Genomic DNA, 14611 nt, shown 5'->3' with positions numbered 1-14611 from the left:
TCTCTCTCTCTCTCTCTCCCTTCTCTCTCTCTCTCTCTCTCTCTCTCTCCCTTCTCTCTCTCTCATGTGAGTGTTGAGTGTATGCCATTTGTGAGGTGGTATCTACAGAAGACAGAAGGTATCCAATACCTGTAACTGGAGTTAAATGTAGTTCATGGCTAGTGTAAGGTGGGTTCTGAGAACTGAATTTGTTCCTATGGAAGAGAAAGTATTCACTGAGCCATTTCTCTAATCCTAAAAATAAAATTCTTCACTTATGAACCATATTAATACTTAAATTCATGTTAAAGGTTATGATCACTTTAATTTTGTAAAACACTGGCTTCCCATTGTTAAAGAAACTCCAGTATTTTAAACAATGCTCACTTTTTGTTTGGTTTGTGCATGTATACATGCATGGGTGAATGAGTGTTGTAGGCATGCCAAGTGTAGGTCAGAGGACCACTTGCATTTATCTCTGTGTCTTTTGAATTTTGAAGAATGTATCTGAGATGGGATGGATTGTTAAGATTGGCAATGGTACAAGAGCCAACATTCTGCCCTTGAAGGATGCCATAGTACAAGGATTTAATCTTCTGATTGACAGCCAGAAAGTAACTCTCCACGTGCCAGCCAATGCTACTGGAATAGTTCACTATGTGGTAGGTTTGAAACCCCTTTATACCACCATCAAGGAAATGGCCAATATTCTTAAGAGCTCAACCATGTTCTCAAGTAAATACCGCCAACTTAAAGTATATTTATCTGGGTAGATTGGCTTACACTTTTGTAGTTCTAGCACTTGGGAAGCTAAGGCAGGAAGCTTGTGAGTTTGAGGACAGCCTAGATTACATAGTGAGAATCTGTCACAAACAACCTATAAGTTCTAATACCAAGCACATCATTGAATGATAGGAATGTGATGAAGAAGAGACATGGGCCTTGCTATATAAGCTTCCTTCTTTTTACAGACTTACATTCAAATTATAATATAGAGCAAGAGTATTCTTGTGAGTCTTAAGAATTAATGTGTTCTGTTTGGGTGACATTTTTTACTTTGTCTTCCAGACCATTCATGAGACACTACATTGATGTTATCACATTCTACATAAGGTTTAGGCCAGTGGTAGACCATATGACAGTAGTCCCAAAGACTGAAGTAGAACTAAACATTTCATTGCCTGGTTATAATAGCTGTAGTAACATTATAGTGCAATGCCTTTCCCATGTTGGTACTGGTGCTATGTGAACTGGTGCTATGTGAACCCGCAGCACAGAAGCTTCAGATACACACAGTCACATGTTAGGTATGGCAAAGCTAGGTTTTATGGTCCTATGGTCTACAGTAAAAGTCAATAGTTGTTGAGCAGTGGTGGTGCAAGCCTTTAATCCCAGCACTTGGGAGGCAGTGGCGGGTGGATTTCTGAGTTCGAGGCCAGCCTGATCTACAGAGTGAGTTCTAGGACAGCCAGAACTATACAGAAAAACACTGCCTCACCTCCACCCCCCAAAGTCAATTGTTTAATGGTATACCTCTTAGGATATACATCACTGTTAAGCCATCCAGGACTATACTTGGGACAGGTGCTGGAAAGTGCTCATACATTGATTACTTTAATAAAAGACAGTTTGCTTCATCGTGAGCATAATAGGATTCCTGAGCTCTGTAAATATTCTGACCAACATTACAAGATAGCCATGGAATATGGCCAGTTCTTACTGTGGTCTCTTTAGATGTGGTCTCCCTAGAAATGGTCACTATGGGTCATACCCATAGACATCACTAGTTTTAGGCATTATAGAAGACAAGGTCAATATCAGAGCCCTTTGAAAGTGATTGGACAAAATACCTATACTTCATTTGTGCTAAAGTGACACCCAGTGCTTGAGCATATGACTTTTACTAGAGATTCAATCTAATACCTTCAAACTTCTGACCCCCAGCAAGAGAGCAGCTATCTCTATATTGTGCAGCTGGAGCTCTTGTTCTCAACCACTGGGCAGAAGATCATCTTCTCGTCACACGCTATCTGCGCACCAGGTGAGGCCTGAGAGAGCAGAGCTTCAGCACTGGGAATCATTGTTCTTGGGGTTTAACCAAGGCTGATGATGATGGGTATTCTGTTGACTGTTTCCTATAGATCTTTCTGTGGCTTGTAATGCTACACACATGACTCTTACTATACCAGAATTTCCTGGGAAGCTAGAGTCTGTGGACTTTGGACAATGGAGCATCCCTGAGGACCAATGGCATGCCAATGGAATTGACAAAGAAGCAACAAATGGCTTGAGATTGAATTTCAGAAAATCTCTCCTGAAAACTAAAGTATGTTTGTTATCATGCCCTGAATGCCACAAGAGCCTTCTGAAGTAATCTTGTGGGTGATATGATACAACTCATGACTTGCCCATAAAGCCTACTTGCTAGAGTGATGGATTTAAATAACCTTGATCACTTTACATGACTTTTCAAGAACGGGTCTCTCCAATACCATTGATTTAACTTCTGCACGTAGATACTGTCCTAGATTTTTCTCAGTTCATTTGACAAGTACAAGATACCCATGAGACAATTATGAACCTTCCATATCCATATATACATATATATACACATACATACATGCATACATAAATCAGATTAACTTGATCCAAACAAAAGGGTACCCAGTTGTCCTGAGGCTTGATGGATGCAGGGACAGAATGTGAGGTTGTGCTTAGCAATAGTATTTTGTAACCTCTGTGAAGTTCTTTTGAGTCCCTTCTTGGGTTTAGCAAGGGGTTCCACTATTCTTTGATTTGTTAATTAAAGCTTTAGTGACTAATAGTACAAAGAACATGAAGCAACTGGGTACTTTAAGACACGAGTTTAAAGCAATAAGCCTCTGCCTAGAGAAGAATCTGATATGAGGAAGTGGCATCTCTTTTGTTTTGGCTCAGAAGGAAACTAGGTGAATTTGAAGTATGCTCTGCAAGTGTCCAGGGACTCCTGCTTCCTGAGGTAGCTACTTGACATTCTCTCGTTCCAGCCCTCTGAAAAATGTCCATTCTACCAGTTCTACCTCTCTTCACTCAAGCTGACCTTTTACTTCCAAGGGAACATGCTATCCACAGTGATAGATCCTGAGTGCCACTGTGAGTCACCAGTCTCTATAGGTAAGCATGTTTTGTAATCAAAATTATATGGCTTTTTGTTTGTTTTGCTCCTTTTAATGCATGTGGGAAAATATAACGGACATCAAGAATCTGCTTCATGTTCATGAGTCAAGAGATGAATCCTATCAGAGATAGCAGTTTAAGTTCTAGGATGGGGGCTCAAGTGGTGGTATCATTCATTCTCAAACATTCATGAGTGGAGATCACTGTGTGACTGCTGAATTAAGGAAATCTTCTTATACTGGGTTTAGGTATCAGAATCCCCAATCCAGGGACAATGGCTTCAAGTTTCTAGTTAAAACTTTCTAGAGTTCCTGAGACTCCTTTAGACTCTGAAAAGGATTCCTGAGTGAACATTTTCTCTAGCTGGACCTCGCTTCTCTTTACTCCCTCATCTCTAGCAGGTCAGGCCAATCATTGAAAGCTGCCTTCTCCGTTTCTCCTCAATTTGCCTGGGATTAGTAAATCCAGTCCGAGTATGCCTTACCAAAGTGCTCGGAACCCTCAGTTCTAGGTTTCAGGGTTCTGTTGGATTTTTAAAATGGCTTAATAGCTTATCAGTTGGGCTTCCTTAGTTTAAAAATCTGAAGCTGGGCGGTGGTGGCACACACCTTTAATCCCAGCACTTGGGAGGCAGAGGCAGGNNNNGTTTGAGGCCAGCCTGGTCTACAAAGTGAGTTCCAGGACAGCCAGAGCTACACAGAGAAACCCTGTCTCAAAAAAAAAAAAAAAAAAAAAAAAGAAAGAAAGAAAAAGAAAAAGAAAAAAATCTGAAATTCAAGACTTGGAAAGGGGACACAGTGAAACCTAGAACTTTATACCCAACCCAGATTTAATCCTTTATCAGGGTTGTCCTCACTGGCTTCACCACCTGTGACCCTTCTTTCCATGTCTTCTGATCTGCATGACGGTGACACTGATTGTGGTAACTTACATACCTCTTGTAACTCAAGCTGGTCCATCAGTGTTTGCCCAAACAAAGACATAAGAGAACTCTAACTTAGTTGCTGGATTCATACTTTAAGGCTGACAGGTAATGTCACAGGGTGAGCTTAATTTTCTCTAAACCTCTGCTGCTGTCCACTTACAGATGAACTGTGTGCACAGGATGGGTTTATGGACTTTGAGGTCTACAGTCACCAAACAAAACCCGCACTGAACCTGGACACCCTCCTGGTGGGAAATTCCTCTTGCCAGCCTATTTTCAAGGTCCAGTCTCTGGGGCTTGCAAGGTTTCACATACCTCTGAATGGATGTGGAACAAGACAGAAAGTGAGTAGCAACTTATGGTAAGAAGGTAAGACTTCTTTTAAAGTAAGTGTTTTGTTGACCGACTTTCTTTAATATTCCAACATTGAAGTTTGAAGGTGATAAAGTCATCTATGAGAATGAAATACATGCTCTCTGGGAAAACCCACCCTCCAACATTATATTCAGAAACAGCGAGTTCAGGTGTGATACAATTTCTATTTGTCTTTAAAATAAAAACTTCAGCTTTAACTACAGGGATTTTTGTTAACATGATTCATATCTACCCACATTTTTCTAGGATGACAGTAAGATGCTATTACATCAGAGACAGTATGCTACTAAATGCCCATATCAAAGGTCATTCTTCTCCAGAGGCCTTTGTAAAGCCAGGCCCACTGGTGTTGGTCCTACAAACATACCCAGGTGAGGTGTCGCAACTTGAGCTAATGGATGAAACCCTTTTGGGGGACTTTCTCCTAAAATGCACTATCTAGTGCTGTCAGCCTAATGGATGTTGCAGCCAGCCTGCACCTCAGTCCTGAAAAGTTTCTGTTAATTGCAGACAAATCCTACCAACGACCTTATAGGAAGGATGAGTACCCTCTAGTGAGGTACCTCCGCCAGCCAATCTACATGGAAGTGACGGTTTTGAACAGGAACGATCCCAACATCAAGCTGGTCTTAGATGACTGCTGGGCAACTTCGTCTGAGGACCCGACCTCTGTGCCCCAGTGGCAGATTGTCCTGGATGGGTATGTACTCCCTACACCACAGGGTTGCTCAGGCCCAACATCAGAACTTACTAGGGATTGAAAATCATCCTCCTGAGACTTAAAGGAGACTTTGATCATGAATTCCCTGAATTAATCCTTGTTTGTAGTCATCAGCGCTTGGTCTAATTTAGGTAGCTCACACTGCTTATCTATCACCCTGAAGTCCTACGGAATGGGCGTCTCTCCAAAGAGCCTGGCTCTATTGCATCTTTATCATGAGAATTCTAGTGTCTGTTTACTGAACGCCTACCATATGCCAGGCTGTCATGTATCCATCCCATTACCTGAGGAACATTAGCTGCCACTCTGAGGGAATCTAAGCCTTACAGGAGTTACTTTGACAGTAAGTGGTAGAATCCAGATGAAAAGTTCTACTTGACTCTAAACAAATATTACAGTGCTTTGGGCTATAGTGTTTGCCCTCTCCGCTCTGCCTAAAATGTATCCTCCAAGGTTTCTTACCTGCAAAGAGCTATATGTTAGCTTTCTTAACTTTGTGGGAATATATCACAAGGCTCCAGCCTGCAGTTCAACTCCTGCCTTGAGCACATCCAGACCCATTCAATCACACAACCCATCCCTTCACCTTTGAAGATTTGCCCAAGCATCCCTTCTCCATGAGGCCAGCGCCGATCGCTTATCCCTCTATGTAAGTCTTCATGCCTTTAGTTCTTTTCATCCTTAATGCTATCATTACCTGCTAGTGTGTAAAACAGAATGACCAAGACTCTACTTCTGTTGCAAACAGTTACTACCTAGGACATAATAGAAACTACTAATAGGGTAATAAGTTGGTATCTTAAGTAACATGAACACACACACAATAGGAGTGTGGTTACAACTTGAATCTGTTGCTGAATCTGTTCACTTGTTAAACAAATGTGCATTTACATTATATAGAAGAATACAAGTGTTCTACATAACTTGGAACTTTGTGATTATTGATGGCTAGGTCCAGTCAGAAGAATGTAAGTAAAACAGTCACTGGTAGATGTGAGACCTCTATGCTGCATCTATGTTTACATGTAGCTCACCATGTGTAAATGGGTACAATGTGCGGGATCCTGTTACTGATGCCCCCATCCTGGTGCCTGTTTCCTAGCTGTGAATATGAAATGGACAACTACCGCACTACTTTCCACCCAGCTGGCTCCTCTGCAGCCCATTCCGGTCACTACCAGAGGTTTGATGTGAAGACTTTTGCCTTTGTGTCAGAGGCACGGGGGCTCTCCAGCCTGGTAGGTGATCAAGAAGTCACATGGGGCAGGTTGACAGTGAGTGCATGGATTCCTCCTGATGCTGTCTTCCTCCTCTTCCAGATCTACTTCCACTGCAGTGCCTTGATCTGTAACCAAGTCTCTCTTGACTCCCCTCTGTGCTCTGTGACTTGCCCTGCATCACTGAGGAGCAAACGAGGTAAAAATTCAATCCTTGGTCTTGTTGCTCAAAGCAAGCCTTGATTTTTCTAGAATTGAGTACATTTTGGGATGGTAATAACTTGTTTCTTGGGATTAGGTGGAGAACATCTCCACCCAGTCATCTTTCACTAGTGTGGCATCCTGAGATGTACAGGTTCTCGTGTAGCCTGATGAACCCATCCTTTGAGAATCTCTCCATGACAGACAAATGGGATCCATGTAACAGGATACTCCATGGAGCATCTGCTAGGGACTCCATGAATGCCTGTGTCGGACATAACCTTGATGATCTTGTCTCCCACCACAGAGGCCAGCAAAGAAGACACAATGACGGTTAGCCTTCCAGGACCTATTCTCTTGCTGTCAGATGTCTCTTCATCTAAAGGTACAGATTTAGAGTCTGGGATACTTCTGAATGCAAGGTTTTAGGTTTTTCTGCCAGAAATACATGTTTAATGATAAAACTAGACAAAAAGTAAAGTAAGTTCCCTTCCCTTGAACCTTTTGTGTGCTCTCCAGAAAATCTTGACACCAGCAGGACTGTGTCCATTACCTACTGATAGACTTACTCTATAGCCTTGCTATAACCATGAAGGATGCATGGGGCTCTTAGCCATGGTCTTGCTAACAACCCATGGTGATCCTTCTCCCAATTCTACTTTGATGCTAGATGTCATAATGGATTCTTAATGCCACACTAGATCTTTTCAGAGAATTGTTGCCTACCATACCAAGAAATTCGGTGTATATTGTTTACAGGTTGTAGGCTGGTAGGTTGACAAGCATGAATATTCCTCTAACTTCTGCCAAACTGAAATCCACAGGAGATTACTCTCAACTCCAGGCCTAGAATGTAAAATTAAGCTATCTTAAATCTCTAGCCAACTGCCTTGTGACATCTCACACCCAGGAATAACTAACTTTGGGACATTGTATTAGTCAAAGCTTAGACTTTTAGGCTCTCTCTAGGTATTGGCCAATCTGGCTTGAGATGGGAAGAGCAAACGGTTATAATAGAAGAGGGGGTGTGGAGCAGGGGAGGATAGAGATGTCAATAGAGTGAAGAAGGTAAGGCTGTATTCTACTACAAACTTCCAAAAACAAGTGATGGAGCTCACTTGTTTTACAGAAGGGCTCAGTCTGAACTTATGACTTGAATACCTGCTTTCTTTGTAGGTGTTGACCCCGGCAGCTCTGAGATTACCAAGGATATTATTGCCAAGGATATTGCTTCTAAAACATTGGGCGCTGTGGCTGCACTAGTGGGCTCAGCTGTCATTCTAGGCTTCATCTGTTACCTGTATAAGAAAAGAACTATAAGGTTCCATCACTGATTGGACTTGCAAATAAAGAGACTGCAGTTAAACTCTTGTCTTACACGTTCATGTGTGTAATTGTATGTGCACTTGGGTAAGGCCAGTATTTAGGCACTATTTTTTCTTTTGTGGAGAGAAAGAAGTGGTTTCATGGGCCTGAAACTTGCCAAGTAGGCCAGACTAGCTTACCAAAGAGCCACAGATATCTGCTTGTCTCTCCCTAGCATCAGTAATATGGTGTGTTCCACTGAGAGTGGCCTTTAAAAACAAAGACCACATGGAGCTCAAACTCGGATTCTCATGCTTGCCAGACAAGCACTTTCTGGCTGAGCCATCTCTCCATCTTTCCAGTCTGTTGCCTTCTGTTTTAAGAGTAGAAAAATATTTAAGAATCACTACCTTCAATCATTTTTTAGATCTGGGACCTGTTCACAATCCCTGGGCAGGCATTTATCAACTTGAACAAGAGAAAGTAAATCTCCTATCTGAGACTCTGTGCCTCCCTTAGTCTTATACCTGACACATGTTATGTATGTTCAATAGGGCTTAGCTGCAGCCCACCTGACAGTACACTTAGGAGTCCTCTGTGTTTGAGTCCCTTACTTGGACACAGGATTGGGATAGAAGGAGTAGAAAACCACTTGTGTCTAACTTTATCACAAAAGTGAAATACCACTTGTGGGGTACTTAAATACAGAGGCTTTGGGGATGATTTGGGATTGTTTTCCACCTTCCTGTTGATGCTCAAGTCCGAGCCTGGATGGTCCCATCATGTAGGGGATGGTGGGAATATGTGCCAGCAACTGATCACATCTGGAGCCAGGAAGAAGACCCAGCTCTTGAGGAGGTCATCCTCCATGGCCTAACAACTTAAATGTCCACAGCACCTCTCGATGCCAAAGCTTGACATGTGTATTTTTGGTGGAAACAATCAAAATATACCATTCTTAATCATTTGACCAAAAATATTCCTTTAAGGAAAGATTGTTCACAGTAAATTATTTCCTAACTCAAGCAACTCCCTGAAATAAGACGTCTGAAACTTTAAAATGATTGAGTTGTATCCCTATGACTCCCATTTGAAAATCTGTCTCTGAGGGCTGTGGGGGAGAAGGAAAGGAATTCTGTGAGGTGGGGTCCTCTGGGGGCTGTGGGGGAGAAGGAAAGGAATTCTGTGAGGTGGGGTCCATCTTCAGTGTGATTACAACACTGCTGGTATCTAGGCTCTACACTGAGCCTGAGTCTAGTCACCATCTCCACTGTGCTCGGCTCCTCACTCATGAGGCTCTCTTCTGGAGGCACCCTAGTTTGCCCCAGGATGCTTGGAAAAAGTTATGCACATGACCAGTCTTGACCTAATGCTAGAGCTCAGTCACCTTTCACATACCTAACAAATTCATCTGTGTCCTTTTACTAGAAAATATGATCCCCCCCCCCTCCAAAAAACATTTTTAATCTCTGTAATTGGGAAGAGGTTCAAATTTCTGCTAAGGGTGGGGAGGTATTTGGATTATATTTCCTATCACATTCCATCATTGAGGGAAGCCTGAGTAAGGGCAGAAGCAGAGGCCAGTGAAGAGCACTACTTGCTCCTCGTGGCTTGCTTAGTCTGCTTTCTAAGTACCCAGCACCACCTGCCCAGAGGTGACACTGCGTGTAGTGGGCTGGGTCCTCCCCCACCAGGCATCAATCAAGAAAATGTTCCCACAGACTAGCCTACAGGCCAACTGATATACTCCCAAGGTTCCCTCTTACCAGATGACTCTACATGTGTCAAGTTGACAAACTAACCAACACAAAAGCCCACTACATATTTGTTCAAGCCAGGAAATAAAATATAATTTAAACTCCTTGACCATCACTTATGCTGTTGAGATTTTCTAAACCTAACCTGAGGTCAAAGCATATCTATTTTGTAGTACATTGTAGGTCTCAAGCTTTGGGTTGAATTCTCTTCCAACATACTCTGTTGGACTTTGCATAGCTGTGACAATGGGGGAAGTGTAAGAGGACAGATTTATTTTGGCTTGAGTTTCCAAAGTTAAAGTTGGTGTTTGGGCAGGATATCATGACAGAAGAGGCATGTGTCAGAGGAAGACCTAGCGTCATTGAGGACAGTGAAGGAACCCATGACCAAGGGTAGCCTTCGGAGGTGTGCTCCTTGCAGGACTGTTCTGCTCAGCAAGGCCTCACATTATAAGCTTTTCACCATGTACAGAAACAATGCTACCAGATGGGCCAAGTGCTCACAGGAGCTAGGAATACCTCAGACCACCACAGCCTTTCTTCTCAAATCATTTTGTTAGAGTTGTGCAGAGTAAAACATCCTGGCATGAGAAAACCTGCACTTACACTGTGTGGAAGGCCTGGTGTGTCCAGAGGCCAGGAGTTAGAAGTTCAAGTCATCAAAGCCATTCTTAGGACCCGAGCTTATAAGGGTATAAGAAATTAAAGATAAAGCAAGAATTGATCTTAGATGCAAACTTTTCTGTGTGATATCTCTACTCTGCTGCATATTTGAATCAGAAATAAAACTTTCATGTGCTGTGCCCTTTAAATGACATTAAAATGAACACTGATTTTAATAGCAAAATGAACACTAATTTCAATAGCAGCTGGCACAGCAAATGCAAAAATAAGCTGGCTCTGGCACCTCATGTCCACATTTTGATCTAAAAGCAAATCAGTATGTACTGGTTTTGGTAAGTTCCATGGAGACATGGAATTCATAGATGCGATAGATGGTTTTCATATGGCTGGATGAGGCAGGTTGGCAATCACTAAGTCCTAAAAAAGAAGACACAGAAGACCTGGGCTCTGAGAAGATATGACACTGATAGCCAAAATCTAAGTGCTGCAGGGTTACAAGCCAAGGAGCCCAGGTAGCCTCTAACAGAGGAACAGGTGAGGAACCGTGGTGGAGCCTCCAGAATCAGCTCTACTGCCCCAGTTTGCACTTCTGAGTTTGACTCCAGAGTAGAACCTACTAAGTTTATGTTGCTGAAGCTGCTAAGGGAAACCAATCCACCCTCTAATGGCTCATGGCCCACAAATTAGAAAAAAAAAAAATCACTGGAAATGCTAACATGAGTTACTCAGACCTTATAATCACTCAGGATGGCACAGTCCCTTAAGCTCTTGGTAGACCCTGGCCTTCAAGTTGGCCCATGTGTGTTGGCATCAAGATCTCGTGGGCTTCTGGACCTCTCTACAGCAAACTCCCTTCTGAAGTGTTTGCCACAGTACTAAAGCAGAACTTGCCTGGAGCAGCTGCTCAGATGAACACTTGTTGCCATGGTAGCCTGGAACAAGTACAAGGAGCAATAGATTCACGTCGGGTTCTCAACTTTTGAAAGTACACATCCTACGGTATGTGGGGGAGGCAGCCTATTCAGAGAGTAAGTGTGTGGGCAAGGAATTGAGCTTAAACCCCCAAAGGCTGCTCTTTCATCCACACTGGGGTTGCGACCTGCCTAACTGGGTAGCGATGGGTTGTGATTGTAAAACAGGTGTCAGAAAAAGGATAAAAGGTTCTTTGGTGGTTCTGACAGTGAAGGGTGCCGGGGCTGGGAATGGGCTTGTGTACTGTACAAAGAGGCCCCCAACTTTCCTTCCCTGACCTGTTCTGTGGCTACTATAGTTTACTTGGGTACACACAATTTCAGAATATGAAGGTTAGGGATATATATATATATATATATATCCTGATAATTGTGTGGCCTTGAGCAGACAGAACAATCTCTATGCCTGTTTCTACACTGCCAATCCATGTCAATGTCCTAATCTTGTGGCAGGGGAGCAGGGAAGCATTTAATGAGATAATAATGTATTGGTACAAAGCTGCCTGGCCAAGCCTGGAGCATCTAAACACCAGGATACTGACAGTAATAACTCTAAACAAAACCTCAGAGACAATACATTCCTATAGGATGACTAACACCATAGGCCCTTAGATGCATATTTTACAAGTACAGATGCCCTGTCCTTCACCCACTAAATACATCCTGAAGGACTGGGCCTGAGGATGTGTAAGCAACATGGGAGGATAAATGGTGGCCCCAGTGATATCTGTGTGCTAATCCCTGGGACCTGTGAATGGCAAGAAGGACTTTGCTGCGGTGATAAACTTAAGAAGGTTGAGGTGTGGCAAGTACCTGGGTTATTGAAGTAGAACATGAGTAGAACCACACTCACCCCTATAAGAGGAAGTCTGACTGTGGGAAAAGGGAAGTGAGATCAGAGACTGGAGTGGAGCATTTTAAAGATGGAGGAAGAGGATACTGGGTCTTGGTTGGAGAGAGGAACATGAAGTCAGTTTGTCTTTCTGAGTAAAAGATTTACTAAGAGAATTATTAGTAGCAGTACCACTCGGACAGCATGATGGGAAAAGTTCAGGCCCATCAACAAATCAGGGGTCTCTCCTTACTGATTCAGAATGTAGGGAAGGGCCCGCGCATGTATTAAAAGAGTAGCTCTTAGCACCTTCATGTACTCGGGTTTCTCTGAGTGTGGGAGAAAGGCCTTTCAGCTGCAAGGTCACAGCCTTGGGCTCTTCCTCTCCTGGGGTCTGGTTACCTGAGAAGCTTTCCAGGAAGTGAGGATCAGAGTTAAAGTTAGTCCCCACGGGATGATTGTGTTTCCTTTAACAGCAGCTGTGATGGGGGCGGGGCAGGGTCTGCTACAGAGAGGCAGAGCCTGAGTAGCCTCTTAATCCAAAAACCTGATCTTCGCCAGAGACCAGACTTAGACATTTTAAGGCCCTGAAGAAGGAACCTACCTGATATTTAACCCTTAGGACTCTTGGAGAGTCTTCAATTGTAGCACTTAAAGATCCACCCTTTGAGAATAAACAGAAGAAAACCTAAGAAAGGAGCTCTGGGGCAGAAAGTATAGGGTTTAATCAAAACAGATCTGCTTGCCTTTCCCTGCTCGACCCCGCCAGACTTCCCTGCTAAGAGAACCTTGCCTTTCTTCTGGCACAGAATAGCATCCCTCGGGGTGTTTCCTGACTAGCCTAAGATAAAGCTTCCCCCTGCCTGCAGTTTAGAGGTGAATGAAGTCTATAGTTGCATATAACGAGATGTAAGAGGAAAGTAGTGGGGGGGTGTCTCTGTCTTTCCTTCCTATCTTATACAGCATAACACACAATCTCTGTCTTTCCTTCCTATCTTACACAGCACACACACACTGCACCCCCTGCTTTTTCTGTCTGCTTTTGAATGTGATTATGGGACATTGTGATTCCTGGCTGTAGCAGCCCTCTTGTGTCCAAGAGGAAACAAACCTAGGGACACTGGGAATGAGAGGCAGAAACCTAAGGGGCCGAGATCCTTAATGAGTTCCTTGTGTGGCCCGAATCAACCCAAGAAGCACTCATCTCTGGGTTTCCAGTTTAGTGACAGACTACGGGGTCTTGATTTTAAAAAGAAACATGATACTTATTACTTGAAGAGCTCCAGGACCTGCAAAGATGAAATTACTCCTTTCACTTTTCTTGTCTTTTTCTTTCAGATGCTAACGAAATGTGCTTTTCCTGCTACTGTGGTACCTTTTTCTAAAGCCCCCTCCCTACCAAGTAGCTGATGATCCACCATGTGGCCCACCTCTATTCTGGTTTAACTGAGGTTCTCCTGTCCCCTTCTCTCTGTTCTCCTCCCCTCAGGAAGCTGCTGAGATTTATAGCTCGCCCACCTTGCTGTTTGTCTTTAAACTCTAATAAAATTATCCTCTGGATTAAACAAAGAACTTCAGTTTTTACAAGAAAGCCCATGTAACAAATCTTTTAAAACAATACATATAAAACACACAGAAAAATACATATAAAAACATTTAATTATTGTGTTTCTTCTGATTAATAAGCAAATTGTATAGTCAAAAAATAAGAGTAGCTTTCACTTTTGGTGCAGCCCTTTCAAAGCCTTAGAGAACCGGATCTGGCTGTGTTTGTCCTTTGATTCTCACCAATACTTCTGCAGGGAAGAGATTTGATGGGAAATGTAGCTTACTTGTCCCATCTTAGAGAAAGAAGCTAAAGGAACCTCATAAAGTTACTGATCACACAAGGCCCCTTTCCAAGGCTGTACAAGCTGGAACAATTGCCAGGGGAGACAGACTCTTTCACGGAGATGACTGTTTGGGCAGTGAGCTCCAGGGATGCCACTGATGTGACTCTCGCCACCCACACTGAGATGTGCTTTTAAATGATGAAGTTGCCTTTGAGCCACCCATGCTCCTGCACACAATCCCTCATCCTTGCTCCTTTAAGTAGCCCCAATAAATGCACAGGTTCACAAGCATGGCTATTTTATTTTATTTTATTTTATTATTTTTTTAATATTTTTATTAGGTATTTTCCTCATTTACATTTCCAATGCTATCCCAAAAGTCCCCCATACCCTCCCCCACACTCCCCTACCCACCCATTCCCACTTTTTGGCCCTGGCATTCTCCTGTACTAGGGCATATAAAGTTTGCAAGTCCAATGGGCCTCTCTTTCCAGTGATGGCCAACTAGGCCATCTTTTGATATATATGCAGCTAGAGTCAAGAGCTCCGGGGTACTGGTTAGTTCATATTGTTGTTCCACCTTTAGCTCCTTGGGTATTTTCTCTAGCTCCTCCATTGGGGGCCTTGTGATCCATCCAATAGCTGACTGTGAGCATCCACTTTCTGTGTTTGTGAGACTAGGCCCTGGCATAGTCTCACAAGAGACAGCTATATCT

The 14611-nt window shown here is 43.0% G+C and overlaps 1 protein-coding gene across 2 annotated transcripts in view; it reads left to right on the top strand.

Moving 5' to 3' along the window:
* Positions 1–13622, top strand: part of Zp2 (zona pellucida glycoprotein 2) — a 19413-nt gene extending 5791 nt beyond the window's left edge. The window contains exons 7-18 of one of the 2 annotated variants that reach the window (XM_021168475.1): positions 480–641; positions 1924–2020; positions 2121–2305; positions 3006–3132; positions 4223–4404; positions 4493–4584; positions 4682–4806; positions 4946–5135; positions 6259–6394; positions 6476–6572; positions 6882–6959; positions 13402–13622. In XM_021168475.1, coding sequence (XP_021024134.1) covers positions 480–641; positions 1924–2020; positions 2121–2305; positions 3006–3132; positions 4223–4404; positions 4493–4584; positions 4682–4806; positions 4946–5135; positions 6259–6394; positions 6476–6572; positions 6882–6959; positions 13402–13448 — 1518 coding nt within the window. In that variant the 3' untranslated portion in view covers positions 13449–13622. Of the gene's footprint in view, positions 1–479; positions 642–1923; positions 2021–2120; positions 2306–3005; positions 3133–4222; positions 4405–4492; positions 4585–4681; positions 4807–4945; positions 5136–6258; positions 6395–6475; positions 6573–6881; positions 6960–7750; positions 7941–13401 lie in introns of those variants that run through there. The other variant, XM_021168474.1, reaches the window with a different exon arrangement.
* The last annotated feature ends 989 nt before the right edge of the window (positions 13623–14611 follow it).

Source organism: Mus caroli, chromosome 7 (genome assembly GCF_900094665.2).
Source record: "Mus caroli chromosome 7, CAROLI_EIJ_v1.1, whole genome shotgun sequence".
In the NCBI taxonomy this organism is placed as follows: domain Eukaryota; kingdom Metazoa; phylum Chordata; class Mammalia; order Rodentia; family Muridae; genus Mus; species Mus caroli.
This window is presented reverse-complemented; position numbering and strand designations above follow the sequence as displayed.